Here is a 12,236-nt window from a genome sequence, read left to right as displayed (position 1 = left end):
TGTGTGGAAAATGTCAATGGGCTCCTCTCAGTGGGTTTCTTAGAGAAATTTGTCTTCCTGCAACGCAATTTAGATTCCATCCAATTAAGTTTCATCACTACAATTATATTCTCTAGGTACTTTGTATGAAATGTAATCTAGCTATTATGCTTGACTTACAGAGAGGATAAGCTCTGCTTGGTATTAGAATAGACCTCTCAAGAGAAGATGTTTTGCTAAGGAAAATGCAGTGTAATATTGAAATGCCTTGGGAAAATAAGCTTTGATAAGCCAGCGCGTAAAAATTTACAATCAAAAATGATTGATTTTATTCAAAATCTTAAAAATCTGTTTTGTTTTGTCTTTTTCCTCTGCAAAATACACAGTTTTCTTTTTTTCATCCCTGCTTGGGGAAATGGTGAAATGTTGGAATTTTTTGTGGTACTGGCATGCTACATTTCACTCAGCTCTGATCACTTGTGCTGGTAAACAAAGTGTTGCTTACCATTGTTGTGTTGATGATTAAACAGGTACCAGTTGTAGCAGTGATGACAACAGGAGGTGGCACCCGGGCACTGACATCTCTGTTAGGCAACCTGTTGGGTCTTCAAAAGCTGGGTCTCTTGGATGTTATTTCATTCATCACTGGGTCATCTGGTTCAACATGGTAAGGACACTCTGAATGAAGACATCACTCATCACCTCTCTAGTCTGCTGTGAGATGTTTATTCTCTTCATTTTTGTAAAGAAAGGCAGTCTCAAGCTTTTTTTATTGCTGCATTAGGAGCACACTGCCCAAGCCAGTGAATGGCCCAGGTGCTGCTTTGTTTCAGGTCTAGGATCTTTCCTACTGAGTCACTGGCGTGCAAATCACAGCCTTGTGCATCAACTTTTGTAGCAAGAAGGGGCATTTTTTTCAAGTCTTCAAGTTTCACTAGTGAATTGGGGAACTCCTCTAAATCAAAAAGTCTTTTCAATAGTATACTAAGCCCAAAAGATGCTTTTAAAGAAACTCAGCTAGTTCATTTGATGTGGATCATAAATCTGAGTCTAAAAAGTGAAAGTTTCTCTGTATATGACAATGCACTTCCTTTCTTTTCCCCAGGACTTTGTCACATTTGTATCAGAGTGCTGACTGGTCGCACGAGGATCTATCAAGACCGATTAGTGAAGTCCGCAGACACATGACCAAGTGCAAGCTAAGCTGCTTTTCCCTGGAGAGCTTGCAATACTATGCAAAGGAGCTAAAACTGCGGAAGCAAGAGGGATACCAGATCTCTAGTGTTGATTTTTGGGGCCTTCTGCTGGAAAAAGCATTAGATGATGGGGTAGTGTTCTTCCTATGTTTTCTCAAACAGCTGCTGAATACTATTGTATGGAAAATGAAGCTCCAGGGACTGATGCCTGACAGCATGCCAACCTTATCCAGCAGATGATTTCTGCTGATTAAGAAAGGGGTTTTAGAATTGTTAAGGTTGGAAAGGCCTCTGTGTCCAACCATTAACCTATCATTATCATGTTCACCACTAACCCATGTCCCTAGGTGCCACATCTACGCAAGTTTGACTTTCATGGGTGGTCATTCCACCACCTCCTTGGGGAACCTGTTCAAATGCTGACTAGCTTCCAGTGAAGAAATTTTTCCTAATATTCAATTTAAACCTCTCTGGGCACAACTTAAGTCCATTTCCTTTTGTCTTATCACTTTTTAATTGGAAGAAGAGAGCAATCCCCACTTTTCTACTACTTCCTTTCAGGAAGTTGTAAAGAGTGACAAGGTTTCCCCTGAGCCTTCTTTGCTCCAGGATACACAGTGCCAGCTCCTTCAGCTGCTCCTTGTAAGACTTTTTCTCTAGACATTTTCCCAGCTCCATTGCCTTTGCTCCGTGTCCTTGTCTGGACATGCTCCAGCACCTCAGTGTCTTTCTTATAGTGAGGGCCCCAAAAAAACTGGACAGAGCATGTGAGGTGTGGCCTCACCAGTGCTGAGTACAGGGGGACAATCACTGCCCTGGTACTACTACTATTGCTGACACAGGCCAGGGTGCCATTGGCCTTCTTGGCCACCTGGACACACACTGGATCATGTTCAGCTGCTGTCAGCCAGCATCCCCAGGTCCTTTTCTGCCAGGCAGTTTTCCATACCCCCTTCCCCCAGCCTGTAGTGCTGCATGGAGTTGTTTTAATCCAAATGCAGGACCTGGCACTTGGCCTTGTTGAACCTCATATGATTGGCCATTTGATCCAGCCTGTCCAGATCCCCCTGCAGAGCCTACCTGCTCACCAGCAGATCAACAGCTCCCTCCCAGCTTAGTGTTGTCTGCAAACTTGTTGAGAGCTTTGTCCCCATATATCTCTTAATGTTTAACTAGCAGCCCAAGGGGCTTCTGTAGGGAAGAAAAACTATGTCTCCTTCTACAAGTATGAGAATCTGAGTACCTGACTAAAGAGTCTTGGTTCATTTTCCTCTGTTCATCCCCGTGAGAACAAATTTCCATGTGAAGTGGATGTATTTACTAAAAAGAATAGGAGACCAGTTTTTTTTAAAAAGTGTCCTACAACTCTACCTGTAATTAAATAAGCCTGTGTGGATGTGTAAAGGTTTAGATGACTCCTTGGTTAAAAAAATGTTTGGACACAAAATGAGTTGAGAGAATAGTGAAATTAAGAGGGGAAACAGCTATGTATTTTGCTGTACTCTTGGAAGCCCATAAACTATGCCAAGAAGGTCCCTTAATTTTGCTCTTTGTTTTTCATCAATTCACAGAAAAATAACCACAAGCTCTCAGATGAGCAAGAGGCATTGAGTCAGGGTCAAAATCCCCTACCTATCTACATGATCCTCAACATGAAAGAAGATTACAGCCTTTCAGAGTTCAAAGGTGATGGCAAAAATGGGCTCATTTGGTGTTTGAGCTATCTGCATTATCAGTACTTCAACCTCTTCTACAGCTGACCCATAGCATTTATAAACAGTTTCTTTTCCTCCTTAACTTCCTTTTCCATTTCCAGACTTTATGCCTAGGCTATGGGAGGAACTTATCTTCTGCAGGGCAGGAGAAATCCTGGGGAGGTGTTTAAGGACAGCCAAATACTCACAAGCCTTACATCTACATTTGGGGTAACTCAGACTGACCCATCTTGGTGTAAACTTCCCTTATGTTCTCTCTGGAGAGGGTAATTGGAAAGTTCTGAATGAAGAACACTGCGAAAGGTTACTGATGAGTGGCTGACACCAGCTGAATGATAAATCTTTACCCTGAGGAAGGCCAGTCTGTGGTTACCCCACAGACAGGGTTTATCCTGCAGCTGCCTTTTTGCCTTTTCGTAGCCCTTCTAGCAGGGAAGTAGGGATAAGATTAAGATTTAAAAGTTTGTTTTATGTCTCTGCAGAATGGGTGGAGTTCACCCCTTATGAGGTTGGGTTCTTAAAATATGGTGCCTTCATTCATGCTGAGGATTTTGGCAGTGAGTTCTTCATGGGTCGCCTGATGAAGAAGCTTCCTGAGTCCCGAATCTGCTTCATGAAAGGTGATGTGGTCTATTGCAAAAATTTGAATTGCATAAATATGTTCTTTATTTTTAATATAATGCAAACCTTGCATATTACAACCAGTGCCCTGCATCATGCAGGACTGAAACCAATTGTACACCATGTTGTTCTCCCCTCTGACTGAGTTCCTTAGACAATGGAGATGGGCTAAAAGTACTGAGAGGAAATTTCAAACCACACTATTCACTGTTGCTCTTGTCTTGAATAGTGATGCTCGTGCCTGAAGTTTCAGGGCTGCTTGAAGAGGCTAGGTTCATTTTGAACCAACCAGCAGCAGAGTTCCACATGAAAAACATTTGTATTTTGAAACCAAAATCCCAAAATCAAATTTGTCTATGAATAGCATGATCTGAGATGCCAAAGCAATGTTGTTGCTGAGTTTATTACAAAATACAGCAATTTATAGTAGTTTTGTGAACTGCTACTGATACTCTTGCAAGTTTAATAGTATTCCAAATCCTCTGAATTTTGCTACCATTATAAATAATTGCAATTTTTCATTCTTAATTCAGTAAATTGGGTAGCACCCAGTAATATATGAAAAACAGTTTTGCAGATTTTATGCAATTCCTGTTTTAATTTTGCTTACTACTGTGCTCCTTTGTACATTGGTTTTCTGGGGTAAAGCTGTCTGCAGACAGGTCCATCTGCTCTTAAACAGATATTTTGCATAAAAATAATCACCAGACACAACAGGACACCAAGGATACAGGTAAAAAAAGGCTAACTTAGAAAGTGAATAATCCGTACAACCACCAACACCTCATGGTATTTCTTATTTGGTATTCAGAGAAGCTGTGAATGTCTGTATTGTGCAGGAGGACTCCAGAATCATATTATTCCAAACATGAGACAATAGCTGGGCATAAGAAAGAAAAGATTGTGCTCAGTCATACAAGCACTAAATCCTACAGCTTTATTAGCATAGCTAATAAAGCTTTCAGTGATGTCATGAATTAAGAAAAGAGTTGTTTGAGGGAAAAGACTCAGAAGAAAACACAGGATCCAAGAGTATTAACAGATCTGAAAAGGGCAGGAGAAATTAATGCATAGTAAATACCACTGGTGGCTCTGAAATCCAGTAGTTCAGATGCAGCCACCAGTACTAGAAATTCTAAATCCAGGAGCTTGAGATGCTGGAGAGTACGTTGGAGAAATCCCTTCATTCTTCCCTTTTTTCTTTTACTCTTCCATTAAGCGCTCTCTGCTGCCTGTTAGAGGTAGGAGGTAGGTCGCAGAGCCAGCTGGGGCTACAGAGCCTTCTTCTGAGCATGTTGAGCCTCCATTGCAGCTCCTCAATAGCAGTGGGGTAGTGTGTCCATACCCGAGGTGGCCAGGGAGCAAGCACACCCAATACATCCAGTCTGGGCTCAGCTCTGATCTCAGCCTTAGCACCTGAGCCTGGTGATCCCTCAGCCACCCGTGTATCTTTATGAAGGAAAAGGTAGAGCCTTAAAGCAATGTTGCCATCTAGTGATACCACACGCAATGCCCTCTTGGGTTACTGTTAAAATGTGCTGTTAGTTACAGCTTGATAGTTTAAAGATAAAAGCAAGGTGTCATTTACGGGGAGAGGAAAGGCTTTTTCTACGAGCAGTGGCTAGAGCTGGAAACACTGGATGAGCTTACAGGGATACAAGACCCTCATGTTTCCAGAAGAAAGGCTGGGGTGCATAAGAACTTGTTTACTCTCTTCAATTCTGATGGCCCAGTAAAAGACACCATCCCTCATCACAGTTCTTACTTCAGCCAATATAGGTACAAAGAAAATTCAGTGCAAGAGGTCAGGGCAACATTGCCATGTAATTATAAACAAGTTCTGAGGAGACAACAATGTTTGAAAGTCGTTAATATGCAGGAACAGTGTGTAACTCCAGGGGTAAGGGAACCAGAGGAGTTATGGAGTGAGAAGACGCCAAGACAGGAGAAACCAGAGATGTCTTCTCGTAGCAGGGTTAGACAGAAGCTTCTCAAGCTGCTGGGAGATGAGGTTGTCTTGACAGAAACTGGCCAGTCATTATGTGCAAATGAATTCTGCTTGACAACTAAGTGTAGATCCAGAGAGCCCCAACCTGATTTCTTGATTATGCATTTCTAATATTTCCTAAGTGAGTCTATTCTTACAAGGACTTCCTTTAAAAAAGAAGGCTCTTGGATTTCTGTCTCACTCTAGAAACAAGCCATGTTTTAAAGGGAGTTGTATTTCTCTTAATAATTTATGGGGTGAATAATTATTTCGTTGTGCAACTCAAGTTATTGCATCCTGTACAATGTATGGCTTTTGCAAAACTTTCACTGGTAGAGATTTTCAAGGCAAAGCACAGCCCTGCCTTCTCTGCTAGAGTTCTTCTGGGGGCCTGTGACAGTGCTGTGGAGCAAGAGATGCTTTTCAAAATCCAAGAAACTTCTGGAGATTTCTGCACTGTGAAGACACTTTCAGATGTTCTTTTACATGGGATGGCAAAAGTGGGAGAAGCACTATGGGAATAGAAAATAGAAGAAGGGTCTCCCTCAAAAGACTTTGTGCAGAGAGAAATTTTAGAGGGACAGCAAAGATGTCTTTTATTTAAAGAACTTTTCTGCAGACTATCCCAGACTGGACTGTACTCTAACCATTTGATTCTTGACTGTCCAGAACAAGCTTCCAAACATTTAACTGACTATCCACTTGTATATGACATATTTTGTAGACCAGATCCTTATTTTATAGGAAATGGTATGGTTTTGTTCACTTATGACAGGTGCTTATAGGATGGAAAATGTTGGTTTGTATGTGGCAAGGAATTACAGTGGCTGAAAGCCTCACACAATGTTTTAAACTATTTAGGCTCCTCTTTTGACAACAGAATGCTAATTGCTGAACAGAACTTCGTATAGGTTTTGGTGATAATTTTGAAACTTTGAGGCTTTCCAATACTCCTTTCAAAGCTGAGAGATTATTTTTTAAAGGGATATTTTCCATTAGAATGTTTCTGAAGAAGCTTCCCTGTTCTCTGCCATTGCACAGGCCTATGGAGCAATGTATTTTCGTACAACCTCTTGGATGCCTGGCATTCGTCAAACCCTACACAGAGGCACTCACTGAGGTGTACCCAACACAGCACTGTTGATACTGGTTAGTTATGTTTCTGTTTCTGTTTTACCTGGTGCCTCATAAATCCAGAGGCTTCATGTTGTCAGCTCTATCTAACTAGGTTTCCTCTCTGAATTTATTCATAGCAATATTATTTCCATTCATCTCTCTTATACTGAATTTACGGAAATATAAAACTACTGAAGGTTTTAAGCAGATTGTCTTTGCCAAGGGCCCTTTGGTGAACCACGTTGTAACAAACACTTCTGTGCTGTGCTCTGTCCGCCTCAGCAGCTGGTGCTTTTCATACATTGTTGCCGAAGACTTCAATTGCATGCAATGCCATTTCAATGTTCTTTGATCTTGATATAAACCTGTGTTTTTCTAAGAGGCCTTGGTTGTCCTTCCTGTGTTTAAGGGCAGTTAGTGAGTTTGGTTTATGGGTTTCTATCACTTTCTCTGTGGAAGTGTTGCAAAGCCCTAAGCTCAAAAAATCAATAAATGTATGTGATAGAAAGTCATTGCCTCTCTTCCCCATCTCATGAGGTACTGTTTGGCACAACCCTATTTCTTTGTTCTTTTGTGGATGTCTCAGTCTCCTGACAGCTTTTTTTCCTTGAAAAGCTGATATTTATTATTTTGAAAGGAACAGGTCCAGATTCTGAATCTACCCTAACCTTCACACAGGGAATCTATCTGTGAGTTCTATCAAAGAATGGATCACTTTTTCCAGTTTTAGCAAGTTTGTTGCCACTCTGTTTCTCATGGAATAGGCTTTACTGAAGACTAATTTTCTTGTTTTTCCTATTTTGATACTGATTTATTTGTATGTGGCAATGTCTTATTAGGATCTTTTCCCTAGCTAACACGAGATGCCCTCTATTATTTTAAGTATTGAAAAGAACTGTATCAAAACAACAATTTGTTCATCTCCTCTGTCTTTCAGGAGAAGAGCCTTCTCCATCAGACAGGAGACATGAGTTGGAGACTTACTTGGTCACCCCTGAATGTGGCATCATGGGCATCATTCGGCGGATCCTGACAGAGAGGGTGATGGTTTCAAAGTTCTACAACTTCCTGAAGGGATTCCAGTTGCACAATGAATACCTTCAGAGCAAAAACTTCTGTAGATGGAAAGGTAAACATCCTTGAATATAATTTTTGTACCTTCTTAGATGGTTGGTGTTTTCATCAGTGAAGAGAACGCAGATGATGAACATTTGGAAATTAATATTTCAAGATAACTATTTAAATTTCATACAGTCGAATCAGCTTCAGGAATTTCCTTGATTCCAGGGAAAGAAAATTACTGCTCATCTGGGGTGGAAGGATAGCAACACAAGAAGTGAAAGAACCCTCTTTTTACCTTGAACAGGTCTGTCTTTCATGTGTGAAGGCTGAACATCTGCAGTGTTTAAGGATCTTTTAGAAAAAGTAAATGTAATGGATAGCCAAGAGGCATTTTTCTCAACTTTTCCTTATTAGTCAAGCAACAGATGTACTGTTTCTTCAGTGAATCACTCATCATAACAAATATTTCCTTTTAGATACGGTACTAGAGCATTTCCCCAACCAGCTGACAGAAACAGCAGAGTTCATGTGCCTGGCAGACACAGCGGGATACATCGACATTAGCTACCCACCACTCATGAGACCAGAGAGGAAAGTGGATGTTGTCCTGCACTTAAACTATTCTTCTGGATCGCAGACCTTGGTGTGAAAAAACACTCTCTTTTCTTTGATAAATAACTGCTGCCTTCTAGCCCTCCTTAATTCCTAAAGATTCAGAATAATTTATGTAGAATAAACTGATTCTGGGAGAAAAGTATCCTTGGTCTACAGCTCCCTGTGCAGACACTTGTAAGTGTCTTGCAAGTGATGCTCAGGTAAATGCCCTGAGAACAGAAGTAATATCAGATTTCTAAATATTTTATTTGAACTAACCCTCTAATAGCTAAATGCTATTTCCTAGACCTATGTGCGCCTGTGATCTCCATTTTGCTATCTAGATTTCACTCACATTGTTTATCTAGTTCTAGTTACCACCGCTGATGAACTCATTATGGTTGTGTTGTGTTGTTCATATAAAGTTAGCCACATGCCATATAATTAGAAATATTTTGTCCAGTTGTTTTTAGAACAGTAACTGGGTTTTTTTGTTGTTGTTCGAAGTTGTGGAAAAGAATTGTCCTTTGACAACATTTGCTCTTTCAGATACCATCTAATAATCTGGTCTATAATTCCTGTTACTAGATATGGATAAGACAGAAATTCTTAAGGACTAAAATTTTCATACATGCCAACCAGACTCAGGAAGCAAAATCCTACTTTCAAAAATTGATTACACACCTGCAAGATTAACCTTTTAGTTAAGATACTATTTGCTCCCAGATCACTGTTTGCTTACATCACTTTTCAGAACCATCCTAAGGCATCTAAGACAGGGTTTTTTAAATACTTTATGCCAAGTCAAGAAAAAAATTGTGATTTTGCATTTAAAAACTGTACTATTTCAGATTCTTGCCCATGCTACTTGTTTCAGGATCTTCTCCAGACAAGGCATCTTTCTGTATCCTAAGCTGCTAGGCCACCCTTCCCATAGTCACAGACATTTTACCTATCCTCTAGAGATAAAGGCTAATGAGGAGAAGGAGAAGGTAGAGCACCAATCAGGAGTGCAAGTTGGAGGCTGAGTATTGAATTGTTCTGTTAATAGTACTTAATATCTCATGTAGGAGAGAAGAAATATTGACAGCAAACCCTGCTCCCAAATCTTTGTGGAGGTCTTTTGATGGATGCATTAGGAAAAGTGGTAGAGTGTGACAGAACTTCTGACTTTTCTTCTTTTCTGTCTGAATTCAGCCTTTGGAAGAAGCCTCCAAATACTTTCAAAAGCAGGGAATCCCATTTCCCAAAATCCAAATGAGTGAACAAGAAAAGAAAAATCTAAAGGAGTGCTATATCTTTGAAGACACAGAGACCCCAGAGGCACCAACTGTGGTGTTTTTCCCGCTGGTGAATGACTCCTTCAGAAAATACAAAGAGCCTGGTAAGCCATGGGATGGCTCTCCCACCACCTGGCAGCCCTTTGGCTGTGGAATGGGAGACATGGTGTAGCATGGTCTCCTCCCGCCCCTGCTGTGCCTCCCGTGGGAGAGAAATGCAGATTCCAAGGGAGCAAGGAGAAATGTTGTGCCTCCCTGGAAAGTAGGAGGTGGAACCATATCTCTACCCCACTGATGATGTTTCTTTATTTGTCAGGTGTGGAGCGCAGCCCTGCTGAGATGGCTCAGGGCAATGTGGATGTTTCCACCATTTTTTCCCCCTACTGCTTAAACAGCTTTACCTACACAGGGGAGGCGTTTGACAAGCTGATAGAACTGACCAGCTACAACATTCAGAACAACCAACATCTGATCCTTCAGGCGTTGAATTCAGCCATACAGCAGAAACGACAGCACAAAAAATAAACACTCGCATGAGTTTCAGAAAGATATCTGCATGATTTTGGTTTTTTTATTCTTCTCTGGAGAAGAATCAAGAGTTGTCTTCAAATGAGCATAGTAGACTTTGGAAAGTAAAGACTTGTCTCAGGCTGTGGTTCCTCTCTACTATATGGTGATCTTAAATCAACCAATCAAACAAAATAATGTTTAGACTTGTGCTTTATTTATGTTGGATTTCACTGCCAGTGAACTTTTTTTCATGCATATACATGTATATGCAGTAAATTGAAGGTCAGAAGACATTGGATTTATTGAAAAGTTTTTCAAATGCATTAATCTGGGACAGCAGCACAAATGCTTTCAAAATTTGTTATACTAATAGAAATTGTATGTGAAGACAAATGAGCTATGGATATTTAATTTATTCCAAATCTAGTGCAACAGAAAAATACGTGATAAATGTGGACAATTTCAAAGAACATGAAAACTGTCTATTCCTACAATGTCAGCAAGGAATTTTTGCTAGAAATAACACACCAAGCTAAACATAATAGATAATCTGGGACTTCACATGAAAAATACACATTTTCTATACTTTTGAATTTAAAAGTTTTATTATACCAGCAGTACTTATTTTTTGAAAATCTCTTGGAAACTACTGTTTCAAGCCATAATGTGAGTCAGGATCAGCTCTTCCAGTGCAGGTATAACTATCTAATCCACAGCTCAACTTTCCACTGACCTTTCATGGTATTTAGATGATCCAGCTCAGTATCCACATCCTGTTAATTTCAGCGGTTTTCACAGTATTTCTTGTTATTATGAGATGCTGTGAGAATTAAAACATCAAAAACAGAGACAGGTTTTGTGGTCAGAAGGCAAGCTAAGTACTTTACACTGATATCCATGGGTAATTCATGGGTAATCACATGACTTTGTCAGTCCCTGCCTGTCTAAAAGCAAGTTAGGATATATGTAACTACTATAAATTGCGCAAGGTAATTTGTTGAAACTGCTTATTTTTCAGATGAAGACCAAAATAATTGCTTTAGGAAGAATTTTAATAAGACAAGTACAATGTAAACCTCTTTCATTGCAACAAAGATACTAATCTAAAATAAAAAGATATAATGCTTCAGTCAGTATCGGTTGCCCTTAATTACTTCAAATTTAAATAAAATGCAGCAGCTTGTCTGTGCTGAAGTAACATGTATTTGCAAACACAGAGCTATGAATAATGTATCATAGCAAAAATAGAAAATAATTTTTAATTCAGAATGAAATATGAACTTCTAAAAGGCTAAAAAATTCTCTTCCTTCTTGCTATCATGACCTCTCTTCCTTCAATCATTCCTTTATGCCTTGTCTTCCTCTTATCTTTTGCTGTCCTTGGTCTCCCATGCTCACCTCTGATGACCTCAGCCCCCTTAGGGGTGCTGTGTCCTTACCCCAGCTGCTTTCCCAGGCCCTCACACCTTCATCCAATTTGCAGCCTGGGTTCAAACCTCCGGTGTGCTGAAATGGCTGTTTACTTGTTGGTGCTCATCAAGGGCTCCCCTCTTTGTGATCTCTGTTGCTGAGTCACCTGGTCCCTCCTGGCATTGCCTTTCCTCTGTCCCAGCTCTACTTCCCTCCCAGGCTTCCCTGGTTATCATTATGACAACCCCATTTGGAGTGACACATGTGTTTGCTACTTCTCCCAACTGCTCATCTTACAGCTGAGGTTTCAGGCACCTTCAAGAGCGGCAAATGGAGTTTCTACCCCTGCCATCCAAGTCTTTGATGACACCAAATTTCAAGAAGCCTGCTTCTCTCTTCCTGTTCCTGCCTTTAACTATACCCCTTTGCTTCCCTTGATGTTCTCTGGTTTGCTGGTTTAACAGAGTTTACTGAGAGTAAACTCCATTTACTCTCAGTGTGCCACTGAGGTGTTCTCTGCTGAACCTGCCAGGGTGTTTGTTCCACCTTCCAGGAGAACACCTGCAGAAGATCCTTGCCATTTGTCCTTGCAGGCCAGCAGGGAAGTTTTGTGTGGCTTTGTCTGCTGGCATTGTTTTGTTCTGGTTCAGCATTTAATGGGCTATGTTTCCTATGCTCTGACTCTGAGTTGTACTGAAGCATTTCAGGAATGTAGGTAACAGCTGCAGATGTGGGCATTTAAAAACGCTTTTTGGTTTTACAGGTT

At 40.5% G+C, this 12,236-nt stretch overlaps 1 protein-coding gene across 1 annotated transcript in view; it reads left to right on the top strand.

Annotated features, from left to right (window-relative positions):
• Positions 1–10,075, top strand: part of LOC131558723 (cytosolic phospholipase A2 epsilon-like) — a 32,714-nt gene extending 22,639 nt beyond the window's left edge. The window contains exons 13-21 of the mRNA XM_058806706.1: positions 510–646; positions 1,085–1,307; positions 2,747–2,861; positions 3,373–3,510; positions 6,540–6,647; positions 7,552–7,743; positions 8,153–8,319; positions 9,468–9,654; positions 9,867–10,075. Of these exons, the coding sequence (XP_058662689.1) occupies positions 510–646; positions 1,085–1,307; positions 2,747–2,861; positions 3,373–3,510; positions 6,540–6,647; positions 7,552–7,743; positions 8,153–8,319; positions 9,468–9,654; positions 9,867–10,075 (1,476 nt within the window). The remainder of the gene's footprint in view (positions 1–509; positions 647–1,084; positions 1,308–2,746; positions 2,862–3,372; positions 3,511–6,539; positions 6,648–7,551; positions 7,744–8,152; positions 8,320–9,467; positions 9,655–9,866) is intronic.
• Positions 10,076–12,236: the final 2,161 nt, after the last annotated feature.

The sequence above is a fragment of the Ammospiza caudacuta genome, chromosome 6 (genome assembly GCF_027887145.1).
Source record: "Ammospiza caudacuta isolate bAmmCau1 chromosome 6, bAmmCau1.pri, whole genome shotgun sequence".
In the NCBI taxonomy this organism is placed as follows: domain Eukaryota; kingdom Metazoa; phylum Chordata; class Aves; order Passeriformes; family Passerellidae; genus Ammospiza; species Ammospiza caudacuta.
Note: the sequence above shows the minus strand (reverse complement) of the source record. Positions and strands in the feature narration are given on the sequence as shown.